This window comes from Boleophthalmus pectinirostris, unplaced genomic scaffold (genome assembly GCF_026225935.1).
Source record: "Boleophthalmus pectinirostris isolate CB_2022bp ecotype Guang Dong unplaced genomic scaffold, ASM2622593v1 HiC_scaffold_13, whole genome shotgun sequence".
Classification (NCBI taxonomy): Eukaryota; Metazoa; Chordata; class Actinopteri; order Gobiiformes; family Gobiidae; genus Boleophthalmus; species Boleophthalmus pectinirostris.
This window is the reverse complement of record NW_026571036.1, coordinates 537,812-559,639: the sequence shown is the minus strand read 5'-3', so window position 1 is coordinate 559,639 and position 21,828 is coordinate 537,812. Positions and strand designations below refer to the sequence as shown.

At 47.4% G+C, this 21,828-nt stretch overlaps 1 protein-coding gene across 1 annotated transcript in view; it reads right to left on the bottom strand.

Moving 5' to 3' along the window:
- Positions 1 to 21,828, bottom strand: part of LOC129407724 (polypeptide N-acetylgalactosaminyltransferase 14-like) — a 111,168-nt gene continuing 89,340 nt past the window's right edge. The window contains exons 6-8 of the mRNA XM_055149720.1: positions 19,429 to 19,570; positions 9,959 to 10,078; positions 1 to 277 (exon numbers count right to left, since the gene is read on the bottom strand). Coding sequence (XP_055005695.1) covers positions 119 to 277; positions 9,959 to 10,078; positions 19,429 to 19,570 — 421 coding nt within the window. The 3' untranslated portion in view covers positions 1 to 118. The remainder of the gene's footprint in view (positions 278 to 9,958; positions 10,079 to 19,428; positions 19,571 to 21,828) is intronic.

Genomic DNA, 21,828 nt, shown 5'->3' with positions numbered 1-21,828 from the left:
TGCTTCGTGTGAGGGTGGAGCAGGGGCAGGGGCAGGGGCAGGTGCAGGGTCACGGCAGGTGCAGGGTCACGCGGCAGGGTGCAGGGCGACAGGGGCGACAGGGGCGACAGGGGCGGGGTCAGGAGAAGGGCAGGTCCCAGCGCTGCGTGTAGGCGCTCAGCTCACACGGGCTGATCACCAACATCCGAGACGAGTCCAGACCGTCCAGCGCCATCTCCGAGTCCAGGCAGAACCGAGACGCCAGGTGCTCCAGGTGCGTCCCTGCCTTCTGCCACCGCTGCAGCTCACAGACCCAGAGAGCCACCACCCCTGTGTCAGATGCCCTCCCACACTCCACCCCCAGATGCCACAGATGCTGTGTCAGATGCCCTCCCGCGCTCCCACAGACCCCTGTGTCAGATGCCCTCCCCGCTCCCACAGACCCCTGTGTCAGATGCCCTCCCGCGCTCCTGATGACCCCTGTGTCAGATGCCCTCCCACACTCCTGATGACCCCTGTGTCAGATGCCCTCCCACGCTCCGCAGACCACTGTCAGATGCCCTCACAGACCCCTGTGTCAGATGCCCTCCCACGCTCCCGCAGACCCCTGTGTCAGATGCCCTCCCGCGCTCCTGATGACCCCTGTGTCAGATGCCCTCCCACACTCCTGATGACCCCTGTGTCAGATGCCCTCCCACACTCCTGATGACCCCTGTGTCAGATGCCCTCCCACAGACCCCTGTGTCAGATGCCCTCTCCTGCAGACCCCTGTGTCAGATGCCCTCCCACACTCCCGCAGACCCCTGTGTCAGATGCCCTCCCGCGCTCTGGACCAGTGTAAAGTTTTACATTTGTGCTGCGAGAAGAAGAAACATTCTAGAATCTCTCGAGTTTTAGACAGGTGAGACAGGTGAGGTGAGACAGGTGAGACAGGTGAGACAGGTGAGTGTCAGGTGCAGATGTGTGACCTGGTTGATGGTTCAGATCCCTGTGACTCCTGGAACCCCCCAAACATCGACACGACTCGACTCGTCGCTCAAATGAGGTCGGAGTCGTAATTTTTTAGCGTCTCCAGATTTTTATCACGAGAAACAGGAAATAAACATGAGGTGTCAAAATAAACTTCTTGTCCTTTCAAAATAAAGTTCATGTCCTTTCAAAATAAACTTCGCATCACATCAGGAGCTCGAGGAACAACTCGAGATGGACACGGAAAGTTTAGAGTTTAAACGTGAGAATACACAGAGTTTAGAGTTTAAACCTGGGCAAACGCAGAGTTTAAATGTGAGAATGTGCAGAGTTTAGAGTCTTATGTCATGAGAAATAATCTAAAGTGGAGCCGTTCTTCAGCTCTAGAGACGTGAATGTTTCAGCTGAAAAAACTTTAAACCTGAAGATAAATAATTTAAGAGTTTGTGGAGTTGATCCCAAACACAGAAGGAGAAGGAGAAACATCTGAGGAGCACAAGTTTGGAGAAAAAAACTCTAAATGTCCCTCAGAGTTTCCAGGTTCTCGACTCGTCTCTGTGTTATGTTCCCTCAGACTCGTGGTGTATTTCCGTGTGTCACCACAGGATGGCGCCTTCGCTCTTCCTCGCTCTTCCGGCTCGGACTCTGAGTTCTGTAAAATCTGCAGAATTCCAGGTTTTTGGCAGAGGAATTCCCGGAGCGCGACGTCGGCTCAGGGTGAAATGAACTTTTTAGATGTGAGATAATTAGGAGCCGGAGCAGCCGGAGCGTGAACGAGCAGATAATGGAAAATACGGAAAAGCATCGTTAAAAATAAATCATTAAGAGACAAAACACTGACGCTGGGAAAACACACACAAACACACACAAATACACACAAATACACACAAATACACACAAATACACACACAAAAACACACACAAATACACACACAAATACACACACAAATACACACAAATACACACACAAAAATACACACAAATACACACAGAGAGACGCACAAACTTACACACACACTGATGCACAGAAACACACAGAAACACACAGAAACACACAGAAACACATCCATCATCTCAAACTCTGGAGAAATAAAGTAAAGGTTTAGTCCTGGTTTAGACTGGATTAAAACAGAACTAAACCAGGACCAAACCAGGTCTAAACCAGAACTAAACCAGGACTAAAACAGGTCTAAAAACAGGACTTGGCCAGGATTGAACCCTGTCACTGGAGCGTCCATCGCGCCTCCTCCCAGACGCCGCTCAGTTCCTTTTTACTTCTCTGTGTTTAGAGTTTAAGAAAACAAAAGTTCCATCCTGCGGGACTTGCAGGCTGGAGCAGGACTGATTATCGTGTCCTGCTCAGACGTCTGCAGGAGACGACTGATCTAAACTCATCCTGGACAAGAATTCTGACGCTCTGAAACCGAACGGAAGAGGAGGAAGAAGTGTGGAGCATTTCTCTTCTGTTTTTCATCATTTTAAAGGTTGAATAGAGGATTTTCCAGAGACTGTTTGTCCTTTTTCAAATGTTGCTCCTGCGTGAAACCACCTCCTCCCTCCTCCTCCTTACGCCACAAACAGGTTTGTTTCTAGAAAACAAGTCCTGATCGCTGCACATGACTCGTAAACAACTAACTACAACTAACTACAGCGTTGGTTAGACAAGACGGAGAAGAGAGGAGCAGAGAAGTTTGCCCGGAGATTCCGTGCGAATGAAGCTACTACTACAACACGCAGCAGCAAGTGACTCTTTCTTTGCCTTGAAAATGACGTTTTCAGACACAGGATATCACATTGTGTCCTGAAAAACGTTTGTGTCGCTCTTGGAAATAAAGTGTAGGTTTTCATAATAAGCAGAAGTTTCCTGTCCAGGAGTAATTTGTGGACCAGTGGTTCAGTCTTTAGACTCTTCGTCTGCTTCAGTCGCTCCATCGCTGGAATGAATCTACAAGAATCACCTTAGTTTGTCTTCGCTGCTTTTCCCCTTGTCTTCTTCTTTCACCTCAAAAACAGACTTTCTTTTGCGGCGAACTGCTCCTGGATTCTTGTCGCCATCGCAACAAACTTTGTGCGAACTGCGAGGAAGATATAGGTCAAAAAAAGCCGCTAAGAACTGTTGCGTTGGTGGAGTAAACAGCGTCTGTGTCGTACGTAAACCACGTACCGGCGGCGCAGGCAAGTCAGTTACACTAGAAACGTAGGGAGTTTGATTGACAGCCTGTCAGCTCACAGATAACGAGGCAGTGTCGTTATCTACTGGCAAATGTTTACGTCCAGAGTTGATGTTTTTATTCTCTTTTTTTTGGTCATCATAATTACAAGGCGACTGCATCTATAATCTATCACTGACTATTTGAAACTAAAAAAATCCTCCATACAAACTTTAAGACACGAACAAACAACTACAGCCTCTTTAAACTGTTTAAACTGTTAAAACTGTTTAAACTGTTTAAACTGTTTAAACTGTTTAAACTGTTAACTGTTAAAAGCCCTGTTTTAAACTACGTTAGGTTAAAACTGTTTAAACTGTTAAAACTGTTAAAACTGTTAAGCCCGTTAACTGTTAAGCCCGTTAGCCCGTTACTAGCCCGTTAGCCCGTTAAACTAGCCCTAGCCCGTTAGTTAGCCCGTTAGCGTTAGTTAGCCCGTTAGCCCGTTAGCCCGTTAGCCCGTTAGCCCGTTAGCGTTAGCCCGTTAGCCGTTAGCCGTTAGCCTTAGCTCGTTAGCCCGTTAGCTCGTTAGCCCGTTAGCCCGTTAGCCCGTTAGCGGTTGACGGAGCCGCGGCCTCAGACTCTTGACAGAAACAGGCTGAGGCGTCGTGTCTGAGTCTGAGGCAGCGAGAAAAACATGAAACTCGACAGAAACATTATGTACAGGAGAAAAAGAAAAGAAAAGAAAAGAAAAGAGAGGGAGGAGAAAGAGAGAAACAAAACACGACACTTAGATTAAAACAGGAAAAGAGAGGGAGGAGAGGAGGGCTGGGATCATTCTGACGTTTACGATACGATACCTCGATACAGTGAACTCTGGGTTTGATACGATATATTTCAAATCGATTTGACACAGTTCAATAAAAAAAGCAGCAGGTCCAGACGAGCCCAGTCGAGTCAGTGATCAGTGCTCTGGTTATTATCCATATCCTGGTTATGGAAGTATTCGGGACACTACACTCATGTCATGTGACATGACCAGATGCAGTATCCCGCTTGATACTGATATGATGTATTTAATAAACCAGGAAAAATACTAAAGATCCACTGCACAGATCAAAGCAAACCAAACCCACTGCAATAAACTTTAACTTTACGACATATAAACATAACGACTCTAGAGCCACATCAGCTGTTTGACATTAGAATGTGTTTAATTCAGTTTTACACAAACTAAACTTTATTTACGTCGTCACTTTATTTACGTCGATCACTTTATTTACGTCGATCACTTTATTTACGTCGGATCACTTTATTTACGTCGGTCACTTTATTTACGTCGGTCACTTTATTTACGTCGGTCACTTTATTTACGTCGATCACTTTTTCACGTCGTCACTTTATTACGTCGATCACTTTATTTACGTCGATCACTCTTATTTACGTCTGTCACTTTATTTACGTCTGGCACTTTATTTACGTCGGTCACTTTATTTACGTCGGTCACTTTATTTACGTCGATCACTTTATTTACGTCGGTCACTTTATTTACGTCGGTCACTTTATTTACGTCGGTCACTTTATTTACGTCGGTCACTTTATTTACGTCGGTCACTTTATTTACGTCGGTCACTTTATTTACGTCGATCACTTTATTTACGTCGGTCACTTTATTTATGTCGATCACTTTATTTACGTCGATCACTTTATTTATGTCTGGCACTTTATTTACGTCGGTCACTTTATTTACGTCGGTCACTTTATTTACGTCGGTCACTTTATTTACGTCGGTCACTTTATTTACGTCGATCACTTTATTTACGTCGATCACTTTATTTATGTCTGTCACTTTATTTATGTCGATCACTTTATTTACGTCGATCACTTTATTTATGTCTGGCACTTTATTTACGTCGGTCACTTTATTTACGTCGGTCACTTTATTTACGTCGATCACTTTATTTATGTCGATCACTTTATTTACGTCGGTCACTTTATCACTATTACGTCGATCACTTTATTTACGTCGATCACTTTATTTACGTCGGTCACTTTATTTACGTCGGTCACTTTATTCACGTCGGTCACTTTATTTATGTCGATCACTTTATTTACGTCGGTCACTTTATTTTAAAAAAACAACCGCTCAGACCCGGGACACTCATGTTCACGTAAACAATCATCGACCCAAAATAAAAATCACACAAACTGAACTTTACAACACAAACGACACACAAACGACTCTGTGTTGTGTATCGATACATCGGCCCACGATATCGATTAAATTACACGATATATCGATATTTAGATATTTGTGCACAGGCCCAGAGGAAAAAGAGACGCAACCCGACACTTTAATTAAAACACACAGGAACAAACAGAGAGAAAGAGAAAGACACACAGTCTGACAGGTGCATTACATTATACAAGGAACGAGGGATGAGGAGGAGAGAGACACAACCTGACACTTACATTATAATATACAGGAAAAACAGAGAGAGGAGGAGAGGAAAGAGAGAAAGAAAGAGAGACATGTAATCTGACAGGTGCATTACATTATACAGGGAACGAGGGATGAGGAGAGAGAGAGAGAAGAGAGAGGAGAGAGAGGAGAGAGAGGAGAGAGGGATGAGGAGAGAGAGAGAAAGTATTGCAGTCTGACAGTTCCAGTGCGTTAGAGTGAAAGAGCGAGGGATGAGGAGAGGAGGAGAGGAGGAAAAGGAGGAAGGGAGGAGGAGGAAAAGAGGAGAGGAAGACAAAGCACATGTGAAGTTTGTCATTGAAGCGAGTGAACAGATGGAGGTGTAATGAGTTTCTCTGCCCCCCGTCTGTTTCTCTCTCTCCACCTCCATCCCTCCATCCCTCCATCCCTCCATCCCTCTCTCTCTCTCTCTCTCTCTTTCTCACCGTTCTCTCTCTCTCTCTCTTTCTTTCTTTCTTTCTCTCCCTTCAGCTACGAGTTTATAAAATCCGTGTTTGTGTCGAGACTCGAAAAAACAAACCTGCAGATAAATAAAGACCTGATTTAGTCCTGGTTTAGTCCTGGTTTAGTCCTGGTTTAGTCCTGGTTTAGACCTGGTTTAGTCCTGGTTTAGACCTGGTTTAGTCCTGGTTTAGTCCTGGTTTAGTTTAGTCCTGGTTTAGTCCTGGTTAGTCCTGGTTTAGTCCTGGTTTAGTCCTGTTTAGTCCTGTTTAGTCCTGGTTTAGTCCTGGTTTAGTCCTGGTTTTGATTTAGTCCTGGTTTAGTCCTGGTTTAGACCTGGTTTAGTCCTGGTTTAGTCCTGGTTTAGTTCCTGGTTAGTTCTTTTAGTCCTGGTTTAGTCCCTGGTTTAGTCCTGGACCTGGTTTAGTCCTGGTTTAGTCCTGGTTTAGTCCTGTTTAGTCCTGGTTTAGTTTTCTGGTTTCAGTCCTGGTTTAGTCCTGGTTTAGTCTGGTTAGTCCTGGTTTAGTCTGGTTTAGTTGGTTTAGTCCTGGTTTCAGTCCTGGTTTAGTCCTGGTTTAGTCCTGGTTTAGTCCTGGTTTAGTCCTGGTTTAGTCCTGGTTTAGTCCTGGTTTAGTTTCCTGGTTTACTGGTTTGACCTGGTTTAGTCCTGGTTTAGTCCTGGTTTTAGTCCTGGTTTAGACCTGGTTTAGTCCTGGTTTAGTTCTGGTTTAGTTCCTAGTCTGGTTTAGACCTGGTTTAGTCCTGGTTTAGTTTCTGGTTTAGTTTAACCTGGTTTAGTCCTGGTTTAGTCCTGGTTAGTTGGTTTTCTGGTTTAGTCCTGGTTTAGTCTGGTTTACCTGGTTTAGTCCTGGTTAGTCCTGGTTTAGTTCCTGGTTTAGTTTTAGTCCTGGTTTAGTCCCTGGTTTAGTCCTGGTTTAGTTCCTGGTTTAGTTCTGGTTTAGGTCCTGGTTTAGTCCTGGTTTAGACCTGGTTTAGTCCTGGTTAGTTCTGGTTTAGACCTGGTTTAGTCCTGGTTTAGTTTAGTCCTGGTTTAGTCCTGGTTTTAGTCCTGGTTTAGACCTGGTTTACCTGTTTAGTCCTGGTTTAGTCCTGGTTTAGTTCTGGTTTAGTCCTGTTTAGACCTTAGTCTGGTTTAGACCTGGTTTAGTCCTGGTTTTAGTCCTGGTTTAGACCCTGGTTTTAGTCCTGGTTTAGATCCTGGTTTAGTCCTGGTTGGTTTAGACCTGTTTAGACCTGGTTTTAGTTTCCTGGTTTAGTCCTGGTTTACCCTGGTTTAGTTTCCTGGTTTAGACCTGGTTTAGACCTGGTTTAGTCCTGGTTTAGTCCTGGTTTAGACCTGGTTTACCTGGTTTAGTCCTGGTTTAGTTTAGGTTCCTGGTTTAGTCCTGGTTTAGTCCTGGTTTAGTCCTGGTTCCTGGTTTAGTCCTGGTTAGTCCTGGTTTAGTTCCTGGTTTAGTTCTGGTTTAGTCCTGGTTTAGTCCTGGTTTAGACCTGGTTTAGTCCTGGTTTAGTCCTGGTTGTGTTTTTCTTCTTTAATTGAATAAAAAGTGGGGTTTGTTCTTTAGTCCTTCTGCTGCTGTTGTTGTGCCTTTGGGCCAAACACTCCGACGCTGCTGTTTTTACCTCAGAATCATTAACATTTAGATGAAGCTCACGGGAAAAAACACGTGTTTCTAAAAACGCCCCGAGAAACAAAGAACACTGGAGAGAAAGAGAAGAGGAGAGGAAAGAGAGAGAGAGAGAGAGAGAAAGAGAGGAGAGAGAGAGAGAGAAGGAAGAGGAGAGAAAGAGAGAAAGAGAGAGAGAGAGAAGAGAGAGAAGAGAGAGGAGAGAGAAGAGAGAGAGAGAGAGAGAGAGAGAGAGAGAAAGAGGAGAGGAGAGAGAGAGAGAGAGAGAGAGAGAAGGAGAGAGGAGAGATAGAGAGAGAGAGAGAGAGAGAGAGAGAGAGGAGAGAAGGAGAGAGAAGAGAGGAGAGGAGAGGCAGAGAAAGAGGAGAGGAGAGAGGAGAGAAGAGAGAGAGAGAGAGAGAGAGAGAGAGAGAGAGAGAGGAGAGAGAGAGAGAGAGAGAGAGAGAGGAGAGAGAGAGAGAGGAGGAGAGGAGAGAGGGAGAGAGAGGAGAGAGGAGAGGAGAGAGAGAGAGAGAGAGAGAGAGGAGAGAGGAGAGAGAGAGGAGAGAGAGAGGAGAGAGAGAGAGAGAGAGAGAGAGAGAAGAGAGAGAGAGAGAGAGAGAGAGGAGGAGAGAGGAGAGAGAGGAGGAGAGAGGAGAGAGGAGAGAGAGAGAGAGAGAGAGAGGAGAGAGAGAGAGGAGAGAGGAGAGGAGGAGAGAGGAGAGAGGAGGGGAGAGGAGAGAGGGAGAGAGGAGAGAGAGAGAGAGAGAGAGAGAGAGAGAGAGAGAGAGAGAGAGAGAGAGGAGAGAGGAGAGAGAGAGGGAGAGAGGAGAGAGGAGAGGAGAGAGGAGAGAGAGAGAGAGAGAGGAGAGGAGGAGAGAGAGAGGAGAGAGAGGAGAGAGGAGAGAGAGAGAGAGAGAGAGAGAGAGAGGAGAGAGGAGGAGGAGAAAGAGAGAAAGAGAGAGAGGAGAGAGAGAGAGGAGAGGAGAGAGGAGAGGAGAGAGGGATGAGGAGAGAGAGAGAGAGGAGAGAGAGGAGAGAGAGAGAGAGAGAGAGAGAGGGAGAGGAGAGAGGAGAGAGGAGAGAGGAGAGAGGATGAGAGAGAGAGAGAGAGGAGAGAGGAGAGAGAGAGAGAGGAGAGAGGGATGAAGGAGAGGAGAGAGAGAGAGAGGAGGAGAGGAGAGGAGAGAGGAGGAGAGAGGAGAGAGGGATGAAGGAGAGGAGAGAGGAGGAGTAGATTTCTCTCTGTTCGTTCGTTTTCCAGGTGTTTGGTGCACTTCCAGTCGGTTGTTCAGATTTTCTCGACTGTTGCGATAAAACAAATTTCCATCGAATGTTGAGAAGAACAAACTCAGATTTATCCACCGACGTTCAACAAAACTCAGAGTTTCATCCTGGATTTGTTCAAACATCTGGAGCTGCTGCTGCTCGTTTCTGCCTCCAGGTGGCGCAGTGACTCACTGGTGTTACACCCAAAAAAACCTGGACTGAGACGATTTTACTCACACACAAACTGCTCGTGTTCACCTGACAGGGACTGACAGGGGCTGACAGGGGCTGACAGGGACTGACAGGGGCTGACAGGGGCTGACAGGGACTGACAGGGGCTGACAGGGACCTACAACTTTCAAAAATGTCTGATTTTGTGGCGATTTTTACAGATTTTTAGATCCTAAAACATCTTTAAAAACGTTTTATAATGGTTCACTCTGCTCCTCTCGCTCTGATTGGCCAAAGTAATCACGTGATACACAGACCCGCGAAGACTCTACTGAGCATGCTCAGTGGGCCACACAGACACCAGGCTGAAGGAGAATCTGGAGACACGAAACTCTGAACTCGACGCGTTGTCTTGACTGGACGGACATTTTGAAAACCCGGGGCTCAGTTTACTCAAAATGGCCACGAAAACAAATCCAACATTTTTCAAAGTTGTAGGTCCCTGTCAGCCCCTGTCAGCCCCTGTCAGCCCCTGTCAGCCCCTGTCAGCCCCTGTCAGACGAACATGAACAGTTTGTGATCACACTGACTTTATGAGAAAAATCCTGTCTCAGTCCAGAGGATTTTTTTTTCCGTTGTAGTTTCAGTGAGAGTCACAACGACTGGAGACACAAACTTGGTGTGGTAAACAGGTACGGCCATGTTGGTGTGGTACGTCGGCCTGTTGGTGTGGTATGTTGGTGTGGTAGTGTGTGTGTGTGTGTGTGTGTTTGTCGTCGGCCAGTGTTGGTGTGTGTGTGTGTGTGTGTGTGTGTGTGTGTGTGTGTGTGTGTTTGTCGTCGGCCATGTTGGTGTGGTAGTGTTCTCACCTGTTTTCCGTCGGCCATGTTGCAGGGCAGGAGCAGCACCTGCGAGGCGGGGAACATGGTTGACAGGGACAGACAGTGTTGCTCCTGTCGGATCTGCTGACCCACAGTGTAAACCCAGTCCTGAAACACACAGACCCAGACCCGGATCAGACCCAGACCCGGACCCAGACCAGGACCAGGACCAGGACCGGACCGGGACCGAGGCCAGGATCAGACCGAGACCGGGATAATATTTCTAGTCTAGTTTTTAAACCTGATTTAGTTTTGGTTTAGTCCTGGTTTAGTCCTGGTTTAGTCCTGGTTGAGTCCTGGTTTAGTCCTGGTTGAGTTCTGCTCTAGACTCTGTTTTTCTGTGTAAACTCATAAAATGTTCATGAAGGAAGTCGCTCTGAATCCACATCAGCTCCTCTGGACTGAAACCTCAACAAGAACTAAACCAGGACTAAACCAGGACTAAACCAGGACTAAACCAGGACTAAACCAGGACTGGACTAAACCAGGTCTGAACCAGGACTAAACCAGGACTAAACCAGGAGGACTGACCAGGACTAAACCAGGACTAAACCAGGACTAAACCAGGACTAAACAGGACTAAACCAGGACTAAACCAGGACTAAACCAGGACTAAACCAGGACTAAACCACTAAACCAGGACTAAACCAGGACTAAACCAGGACTCTAAACCAGGACTAAACCAGGACTAAACCAGGAAACCAGGACTAAACCAGGAGGTCTGAACCAGGACTGAACCAGGACTAAACCTGGACTAAACCAGGACTAAACCAGGTCTAAACCAGGACTAAACCAGGACTAAACCAGGTCTAAACCCTTTTGTTGTTGTTGTTGTTTTTCTCCCACGCTTTCACTCCCACAATGCACCTCTGTCTCTCCTCCTCCCTCTATTCTCTCTCTCCACATCCTCCCTTCTTCTCTCCATCTCTCTTTCTTTTTTCTTTTGTCCCTCTCTCTCTCTTTTCTCTTCTCTTTCCTTATTCCCTCTCTTCCTCTCCTCCTCTCTTCCTCTCCTCCTCTCTTCCTCTCCTCCTCTCTTCTCTCTCCCTCCTCTTCTCTTCCTCTTTTCTCTCTGTCTGTTTTTTTCCTGACAGGCGTTGCTCATTAGCTCCTGTCTCCTTCGCTCCTGTTTCCTTCGCTCCTGTTTCCTCCGCTCGCCCACTAGATCCTCGCTTCCTCGGCTTTTCATTTCCTTCCCTCTCGTCTTCTATCCTCCTTCCTCGCTCCCTCGTTTCTTTTCCTTTTCCTCTCACTGTTTCCTTTCCTTGTCTCCTCTTCCTCTCCTCCCTCGTTTCCTTCCCCTCCTCCCTCATTAGGATGCACACTTTCTTCCCTTAAAACCATGGTTCCTTTCCTCGTCTCCTCCGTTCCTCCCTCCTTTCCTTTCCTTTCTTTTCCTTCCTCGTCTCCTTTTCCTCTCATTGTTTCCTTTCCTTGTCTCCTCTTCCTCTCCTCCTCGTTCCCTTGTTTCCTTTTCTCCCTCGTCTCCTTTGTTTATTTACATCCTTGTCTCCTTTCCTCCCTCATTAGGATGCACACTTCCACTTTCCCCTTGCTTCCTCCTCTTTGTCTCCCATCCTCCTTGCTTCCTCGTTTCCTTCTCTTGCTACCTCTCCTCTCCTCCTTGGCTTCTCTCCTTCCTTCTCTCCTTGTTTCCTTCCTATGTCTCCTTGCTGTCGTTTCTCCTCCTTGTCTCTTCATTTCCTTTTCTTGTCTTCCCTCCTCACTTGTCTCCTTTCCTCCCTTGTCTCCTTCCTTTCCACTTCGTCTCCTTGTCTCCTTTTTTAACTTCCTTGTCTCCTCTCCTTCCTTGTCTCCACTCTTCCTTGCTCGTCTCCTCTCCTCCTTTGTCTCCTCTCCTTCCTTGACTCCTCTTCTCCCTTGCCTCCTCTCTTCCTCCTTTGTCTTCTTTCCTTCCTCATCTTTTTTCCCTCCTCTTCTCCCTCGCCTCCTTTCCTCCTCTCCTCCCTCTTGTCCCTTGCCTCCTTTCCTCCCTTTCCTCCCTCGCCTCCTTTCCTCCCTCGTCTCCTTTCCTCCCTCTTGTCCCTCGTCTTCTCTCCTCCCTTTCCTCCCTGGTCTCCTCTCCTCCCTGGTCTCCTCTCCTCCCTGGTCTCCTCTCCTCCCTGGTCTCCTCTCCTCTCCTGGTCTCCCTCTCCTGCCTCTCCTCCCTGGTCTCCTTCCTCCCTGGTCTCCTCTCCTCCTTGGTCTCCTTTCCTCCCTGGTCTCCTTTCCTCCCTGGTCTCCTTTCCTCCCTGGTCTCCTCTCCTCCCTGGTCTCCTTTCCTCCCTGGTCTCCTTTCCTCCCTGGTCTCCTTTCCTCCCCGGTCTCCTTTCTCCTCTCCTCCCTGGTCTCCTTTCCTCCCTGGTCTCCTTTCCTCCCTGGTCTCCTTTCCTCCCTGGTCTCCTTTCCTCCCTGGTCTCCTTTCCTCCCTGGTCTCCTTTCCTCCCTGGTCTCCTTTCCTCCCTGGTCTCCTTTCCTCCCTGGTCTCCTTTCCTCCCTGGTCTCCTTTCCTCCCTGGTCTCCTTTCCTCCCTGGTCTCTTCCTCCCTGGTTCTCCTCCCTGGTCTCCTTTCCTCTCCTGGTCTCCTTTCCTCCCTGGTCTCCTTCTCCTCCCTGCGTCTCCTTTCCTCCCTGGTCTCTCCTCCCTGGTCTCCTCCTCCCTGGTCTCCTTTCCTCCCTGGTCTCCTTTCCTCCCTGGTCTCCTCTCCTCCTGGTCTCCTCTTCTCCTCCTCCCTGTCTCCTCTCCTCCCTGGTCTCCTGGTTCTTCCTCCCTGGTCTCCTTTCCTCCCTGGTCTCCTTCTCCTTTCCTCCCTGGTCTCCTTTCCTCCTCCGTTCTCCTTTCCTCCCTTGTCTCCTTTCCTCCCTGGTCTCCTTTCCTCCCTGGTCTCCTTTCCTCCCTGGTCTCCTTTCCTCCCTGGTCTCCTTTCCTCCCTGGTCTCCTTTCCTCCCTCGTCTCCTTTCCTCCCTGGTCTCCTTTCCTCCCTGGTCTCCTTTCCTCCCTGGTCTCCTTTCCTCCCTGTCTCCTTTCCTCCCTCGTCTCCTTTCCTCCCTGGTCTCCTTTCCTCCCTGGTCTCCTTTCCTCCCTGGTCTCCTTTCCTCCCTGGTCTCCTCTCCTCCCTGGTCTCCTTTCCTCCCTCGTCTCCTTTCCTCCCTCGTTAGGACGCACACTTCGCTCTCACACATTGAAATCGTTATCTGCTGCCTGTCGTTTTTTTTCCCGCCGCTACACGAGAACAAATTGGTCCCAGTATTGATTTTCTGAGAGAGAAAAGAGAGAGACAGAAAAGAGAGAGAGAGAGAGAGAGAGAGAGAGAGAGAGAGAGGAGAGAGAGAGGGAGAGAGGGAGGAGGGAGAGGAGGGAAGGATGAGGGAGAGAGAGAGAGAAGATGTAGGAGAGGAGGAGGGAGAAATGAAGAGAGAGAGAGTACAGAAAAAGAGATGGAGGGAGGATGAAGGGATGGAGGGATGGAGGGATGGAGGGATGGATGGAGAGATGGATAGATGGAGGGGGAGGATGGAGGGATGGATGGAGGGATGGAGGGGATGGAGGGATGGATGGAGATGGATGGAGGGATGGATGGATGGATGGATGGGATGGATGGATGGAGGGATGGATGGAGGATGGAGGAGGCGTCAGGGGAGTCGTGTCGTTCTTTTGTTTGAGTCGAATCTCGACGTGAAAATCACCGACTAATGGAACGAAAGAACAAACCAGACAGAAAAAGAGAGACGAACGACAAGAAGAACGAATACAAATACTACAAATACTACTACAAATACTACAAATACTACAAATACTACTACAGATACTACTACAAATACTACAAATACAAATACTACAATATACTACAAATACTACAAATACTACTACTACTACTACTACTAAATACTACTACAAATACTACAAACTACTACTACTACTAAAATACTACTACTAATACTACTACTACTACTACAAATACTACAAATACTACAAATACTACTACAAATACTAAAACTACAAACTACTACAAATACTACAAATACTACAAATACTACAAATACTACTAACTATACTACAAATACTACAAATATACTACAAATATAAAACTACTACAAATACTACTACAATACTACTAATACTACTACTAAATACTACAAATACTACTACTACTAAAATACTACAAAATACTACAAAACTACTACTACTACTACAAATACTACTAATACTACTATACTACTACTACAATACTACTACAAACTACTACTTACAAATACTACAAATACTACAAAACTACTACTACTATACTACAAAATACTACAAATACTACAAACTACTACTACTACAAATACTACAAATACAAATACTACTACTACTACTACATACTATACAAATACTACAATATACTACAAATACTACAAATACTAACAAATACTACAAATATACAAATACTACTACAAGATACTACTACAAATACTACTACTACAAATACTACAAATACTACAAATACTACTACAAATACTACAAATACTACTACAAATACTACTACAGATACTACAAATACTACTACTACAAATACTACTAATACTACTAATACTACAAATACTACTGATACTACAAATACTACAGATACTACAAATACTACAAATACTACTACTATTACTATTACTACTACTGCTACTACTACTACTGGTTTAGTCCTGGTTTAGTCCTGGTTTAGTCCTGGTTTAGTTCTGGTTTAGTCCTGGTTTAGTTCTGGTTTAGTCCTGGTTTAGTTCTGGTTTAGTTCTGGTTTAGTTCTGGTTTAGTTCTGGTTTAGTTCTGGTTTATGGTTTAGTCCTGGTTTAGTTCTGGTTTAGTTCTGGTTTAGTTCTGGTTTAGTTCTGGTTTAGTTCTGGTTTAGTCCTGGTTTAGTTCTGGTTTAGTTCTGGTTAGTCTGGTTTAGTTCTGGTTTAGTCCTGGTTTAGTCCTGGTTTAGTTCTGGTTTAGTTCTGGTTTAGTACCTGGTTTAGTTCTGGTTTAGTCCTGGTTTAGTTCTGGTTTAGTTCTGGTTTAGTCCTGGTTTAGTTCTGGTTTAGTCCTGGTTTAGTCCTGGTTTAGTCCTGGTTTAGTTCTGGTTTAGTCCTGGTTTAGTCCTGGTTTAGTTCTGGTTAGTTCTGGTTTGGTTTAGTCCTGGTTTAGTTCTGGTTTAAGTTCTGGTTTAGTCCTGGTTTAGTTCTGGTTTAGTTCTGGTTTAGTTCTGGTTTATTCTGGTTTAGTCCTGGTTTAGTTCTGGTTTAGTTCTGGTTTAGTCCTGGTTTAGTTCTGGTTTAGTCCTGGTTTAGTTCTGGTTTAGTCCTGGTTTAGTCCTGGTTTAGTTCTGGTTTAGTTCTGGTTTAGTTCTGGTTTAGTCCTGGTTTAGTCCTGGTTTAGTTCTGGTTTAGTCCTGGTTTAGATTCTTCTGTATTTTATTTATTTTATGAACGACTTGAATCATTTAACAGTTGAACTTGAATTTATTTTATGTTCAACAATATTATAAAAACATTTATAGAAACAGAATCTGATCATCATCAAATCAGAACTTTGAGTTTAACTCCAGGTTTTTCTGTATTTATTTATTTTATTTTTTTACTCATTAAATAAAAATGAGTTTCAGATGAATATTTGATCAGTTTTTACGTCGTGTTTTTGATCAGAGTCGAATCGATCCGAGTCTGTGAAGAATCTGACGACTTTTACATCTGTGGAATTAACTCCCTGTGGAAAAACTCTGGTTTTACTCATTAAAACAAGTCTGACAGACGAGCCACAGGAGCCACAGGAGCCACAAGCCACAGGAGTCAGACGAGCCACAGGAGTCAGACGAGCCACAGGAGCCACAGGAGTCAGAGGAGTCAGAGGAGCCACAGGAGTCAGAGGAGCCACAGGAGTCACAGGAGTCAGAGGAGTCACAGGAGTCAGAGGAGACAGGAGTCAGAGGCCACAGGAGTCAGAGGAGCCACAGGAGTCACAGAGAGTCAGAGGAGCCACAGGAGTCAGAGGAGTCACAGGAGTCACAGGAGTCAGAGGAGTCAGAGGAGTCAGAGGAGCCACAGGAGTCAGAGGAGTCACAGGAGTCAGAGGAGCCACAGGAGTCAGAGGAGCACAGGAGCCACAGGAGTCAGAGGAGCCACAGGAGTCACAGGAGTCAGAGGAGTCAGGAGCCACAGGAGTCAGAGGAGTCAGAGGAGTCACAGGAGTCAGAGGAGCCACAGGAGTCAGAGGAGCCACAGGAGCCACAGGAGTCAGAGGAGTCACAGCCACAGGAGAGCCGAGTCAGAGGAGTCAGAGGAGCCAGAGGAGTCAGAGGAGTCAGAGGAGCCACAGGAGTCAGAGGAGTCACAGGAGCCACAGGAGTCAGAGGAGTCAGAGGAGCCAGAGGAGTCAGTCAGGAGTCAGAGGAGTCAGAGGAGCCACAGGAGCCAGGAGCAGAGGAGCCAGAGGAGTCACAGGAGTCACAGGAGTCAGAGGAGCCACAGGAGCCACAGGAGCCAGAGGTCACAGGAGTCAGAGGAGCCACAGGACAGCCAGAGGAGTCAGAGGAGCCACAGGAGTCAGAGGAGCCACAGGAGTCAGAGGAGCCACAGAGTCAGAGGAGCCACAGGAGTCAGACGAGGCCACAGGAGCCACAGGAGTCAGAGGAGCCACAGGAGTCAGAGGAGCCACAGGAGTCAGACGAGCCACAGGAGTCAGAGGAGTCAGAGGAGCCACAGGAGTCACAGGAGCCACAGGAGTCAGAGGAGCCACAGGAGTCACAGGAGCCACAGGAGTCAGAGGAGTCAGAGGAGCCACAGGAGTCAGACGAGCCACAGGAGCCACAGGAGTCAGAGGAGCCACAGGAGTCAGAGGAGTCAGAGGAGCCACAGGAGTCAGAGAGCCACAGGAGCCACAGGAGTCAGAGGAGTCAGAGGAGCCACAGGAGTCAGAGGAGTCAGAGGAGCCACAGGAGTCAGACGAGCCACAGGAGCCACAGGAGTCAGAGGAGTCAGAGGAGTCACAGGAGTCAGAGGAGTCAGAGAGCCACAGGAGCCACAGGAGTCAGACGAGCCACAGGAGTCAGAGGAGCCACAGAGCCACAGGAGTCAGAGGAGTCAGAGGAGAGCACAGGAGTCAGAGGAGTCAGAGGAGCCACAGGAGTCAGACGAGCCACAGGAGCCACAGGAGTCAGGAGTCAGAGGAGCCACAGGAGTCAGAGGAGTCAGAGGAGCCACAGGAGTCAGACGAGCCACAGGAGCCACAGGAGTCAGAGGAGCCACAGGAGCCACAGGAGTCAGGAGTCAGAGGAGCCACAGGAGTCAGAGGAGTCAGAGGAGCCACAGGAGTCAGACGAGCCACAGGAGCCACAGGAGTCAGAGGAGCCACAGGAGTCAGAGGAGTCAGAGGAGCCACAGGAGTCAGACGAGCCACAGGAGCCACAGGAGTCAGAGGAGTCAGAGGAGTCACAGGAGTCAGAGGAGCCACAGGAGTCAGACGAGCCACAGGAGTCAGAGGAGTCAGAGGAGCCACAGGAGCCACAGGAGCCAGAGGAGCCAGAGGAGCCAGAGGAGTCATGTTTCAAACAGGAAGTGAGCGCGGCTGAGCTTGGCTCCCTGGACTCTGGCTCCAGTTCAGTTTCTATTGAAGGAGCTGGTGTCTTTTGTCTGTCACAGTTTAACACAGTTTCTGTTAGAAGAAGAAGTGACGCCTCCTGTGACCCAGACCAGACCCAGACCAGACCCAGACCAGACCCAGACCAGACCCCCAGACCCAGACCAGACCCAGACCCAGACCCAGACCCAGACCCAGACCCAGACCAGACAGACCAGACCCAGACCAGACAGACCAGACCAGACCCAGACCAGACCCCCAGACCCAGACCCAGACCAGACCCAGACCAGACCCAGACCCCCAGACCCAGACCCAGACCAGACCAGACCCAGACCCCCAGACCCAGACCAGACCCAGACCCAGACCCAGACCCAGACCAGACCAGACAGACCAGACCCAGACCCAGACCAGACCCAGACCAGACCCAGACAGACCAGACCCAGACCAGACCCAGACCAGACAGACCAGACCCAGACCCAGACCCAGACCAGACCCAGACCAGACCCAGACCAGACCCAGACCAGACCCAGACAGACCAGACCCAGACCCAGACCCAGACCCAGACCAGACCCAGACCAGACCAGACCCAGACCAGACCCAGACCAGACAGACCAGACCCAGACCCAGACCAGACCAGACCAGACCAGACCCAGACCAGACCCAGACCCAGACCCAGACCCAGACCCAGACCCAGACCCAGACCCAGACCAGACCAGACCCAGACCAGACCCAGACCAGACCCAGACCCAGACCCAGACCCAGACCAGACCCAGACAGACCAGACCCAGACCCAGACAGACCAGACCAGACCAGACCCAGACCCAGACCAGACCCAGACCAGACCCAGACCCAGACCCAGACCAGACCAGACAGACCAGACCCAGACCCAGACCCAGACCCAGACCCAGACCCAGACCAGACCCAGACCAGACCCAGACCCCAGACCCAGACCAGACCCAGACCCAGACCCAGACCAGACCAGACCAGACCCAGACCAGACCAGACCAGACCCAGACCAGATCCCCAGACCCAGACCCAGACCCAGACCAGACCCAGACCCAGACCAGACCTGAGTCGTGTCAGGATCTGAACCTCTGAACCTCTGAACCTTTCGTGCTGTTGAGGCCTGAAGGAGGTGAGTGTTTGGACTTGTTCTGACCCGACAGTAAAAACCCAAAGAGACGCCACAGAAACGATCCATAACTCATCAGAATGTGACACTTTCACTCAAACTCTGAATATATAAATATATAAATATATAATCGTATAAATAAATGTATAAACTCTTGTACAGAGTCTGTCAGCTGGTCTGTCTGATCTTTGTTCCAATGTTCCTGAGGACAGAACCGCCTCAGAACTCGACCCCGAGAACTCAGAGTCAAACTCTGAAACACGAGACTTTAAACTTTCAAAATTCAACTTTTACTCACATTTTCACCAAAGAAACAAACGGGAAATTTATACTCCACAAATCTGAGAGTTTTACAGAACAACAAAACACAACTGAGAGTTTAGTCTGGTTTAACTGGTTTAGACCTGGTTTAGTTTATGGTTTAGTCCTGGTTTAGTCCTGGTTTAGTCCTGGTTTAGACCTGGTTTAGTCCTGGTTTAGTCCTGTTTAGTTGGTTTAGTCCTGGTTTAGACCTGGTTTAGTCCTGGTTTAGTCCTGGTTTAGTCCTGGTTTAGTCCTGGTTAGACCTGGTTTAGTCCTGGTTTAGTCCTGGTTTAGTCCTGGTTTAGTCCTGGTTTAGTCCTGTTTACCTGTTTAGTCCTGGTTTAGTCCTGGTTTAGTCCTGGTTTAGTCCTGGTTTAGACCTGGTTTAGACCTGGTTTAGTCCTGGTTTAGTCCTGGTTTAGTTCCGGTTTGTTACCTGGTTGCCGGCGGCGACACCCTCTTTTGCACACGGCCCCAGAGTGAGCACAGGAAGCTCCGCCCCCTCCACGCGACGAGACTCGAGACAGTTGGACCTTTGACGAATCGGACCAGAGTCTGAGACCGAGTCCGACGGAACTCTGCCCAGAGAGGAGAGAGGACGGTTTGGTTTAGTTTGGTCCAGTTTAGTTCAGTTTGGTCCGGTTTGGTCCAGTTTGGTCCAGTTTGGTCCAGTTTGGTCCAGTTTGGTCCAGTTTGGTCCAGTTTGGTCCGGTTTTTGGTTCAGTTTGGTCCAGTTTGGTCCGGTTTGGTCCGGTTTCAGTTTGGTCCAGTTGGTTTGGTCCAGTTTGGTCCGGTTTGGTCCGGTTTGGTCCGGTTTGGTCCAGTTTGGTCCGGTTTGGTCCAGTTTGGTCCAGTTTGGTTTGGTCCAGTTTGGTCCAGTTTGGTCCGGTTTGGTCCAGTTTGGTCCAGTTTGGTCCAGTTTGGTCCAGTTTGGTCCAGTTTGGTTTGGTTTGGTCCAGTTTGGTCCGGTTTGGTTTGGTCCAGTTTGGTCCAGTTTGGTTCGAGTTTGGTCCGGTTTGGTCCGGTTTGGTCAGTTTGGTCCAGTTTGGTTCAGTTTGGTTTGGTTTGGTCCAGTTTGGTCCAGTTTGGTCCGGTTTGGTTTGGTTTATTTGTTCCTGTAGATACATTAGTTTTTCAGATTTCACGTTTCGCTCGTTCACAATAAAAAACATAAAAACATAAATAAAATGTTCTGGAGCTGATCGGTTTTGTTGTGAATCATTCTTTCTTCACACTGGGATAAAAATCAACATAAATATGAAACACATCAAATAAAAAACTGGATTTTCCACGAAACGAAACAAAAATCGATAAATAAAATAAACAGACACAGTTGATTCAACAGAACAACAACAGAACCAAAAGACTTGAAATGATTCAGTTCAGAGCAGAAAGAGAAAAGAAGAAGAAGAAGAAGAAGAAGAAGAAGTCTGTCACCTGCTCGTTTCTATGGAGACGTCTCTCCTCTGTCTGGAATGTTCCACAGTGTGACTTTAAACAGCTCCACTTTACTTTTATTCAGTCACAGGAGGATTTAGAGTCAAAAATACAGAGAAAAACAGATCAGAGTCGCCTCTCCACAGATCTGACCTGGAACTGTGTCTGCGTCAGTCTCCATGGAGACAGAAAGGTTTAAAGTCGTACTGTGGAACATTCCAGACAAATAAACCAAGATTAAACCAAGATTAAACCAGGACTGAACCAGAATCTGTGTGTAGTTTGTTCATTTGTTTTTCAATATAAAACAAAAAATAAGAAAATGAAAAAACATCAGTTTCAGAATCATTTTCTGTTTTTTCATTTTGGTTTTGGAGACAAATAATGAAGAAAATCGTTGTTTTTTCGTTTTCTTATTTTTGGTTTTATATTGAAAAACAAATAAACGAATGACACACGGATTCTGGTTTAGTCCTGGTTTAGTTCTGGTTTAGTCCTGGTTTAGTTTTCCTGGTTTAGTCCTGGTTTAGTCCTGGTTTAGTTTTCCTGGTTTAGTTCTGGTTTAGTCCTGGTTTAGTTCTGGTTTAGTCCTGGTTTAGTCCTGGTTTAGTCCTGGTTAGTCCTGGTTTAGTCCTGTTTAGTCCTGGTTTTAGTTTGGTTTAGTTTTCTGGTTTGTTTTAGTCCTGGTTTATTGCTTTCTTGTCTGGAATGTTCCACAGTACGACTTTAAACCTTTGGGTTTCTTATTTTTGGTTTTATTTTGAAAAAACGAATGAACGAACGACACACAGATTAACCAGGACTAAACCTCAAAAATCTTTATAAAAACAGACATTGTGACTGAGCCGAGTCGCCTCTCCACAGATCTGACCTGGTACTCGGTCTGGTTGCGTCTCCACGGAGATTAAAAGGTTTAAAGTCACACTGAGGAACATTTCAGACACACTGCTCCTTTAATTCTGATGATTCAAGTCTAAATCTGAAACAAAAACCTTCATCAAAAACAGAAGATGTGACTGTTCATAAACCGGAGCAAACGGACGGGTGTTCACCTGCCTCCCCCGCCCCGCCCCTGCCCCGCCCCCGCCCCCGCCCCGCCCCCCCCCTGCCCGCCCCTGCCCCGCCCCTGCCCCGCCCCCGCCCCTGCCCCTGACCTCTGACCTTCTGTCCGTCCTTCTACTCCGGGTGTGTGACTCGTTCCACCTGCTCAGAGTTAAAGTTTCGCTGTGTTTCGTGGAGGATTCCTGCGGCTCTGGGGAAATTGTCCATGTTGCGTTTTTCCTGCGGCGTTTGAGATTAAACTACATTTCCCATCATGCCCCACTGCTCATCACCTCTGAGCCTCACTGAGCGCGTGCAGATTTATCAGAAAATTACCCTCGTCTAATTCCTCAAATTA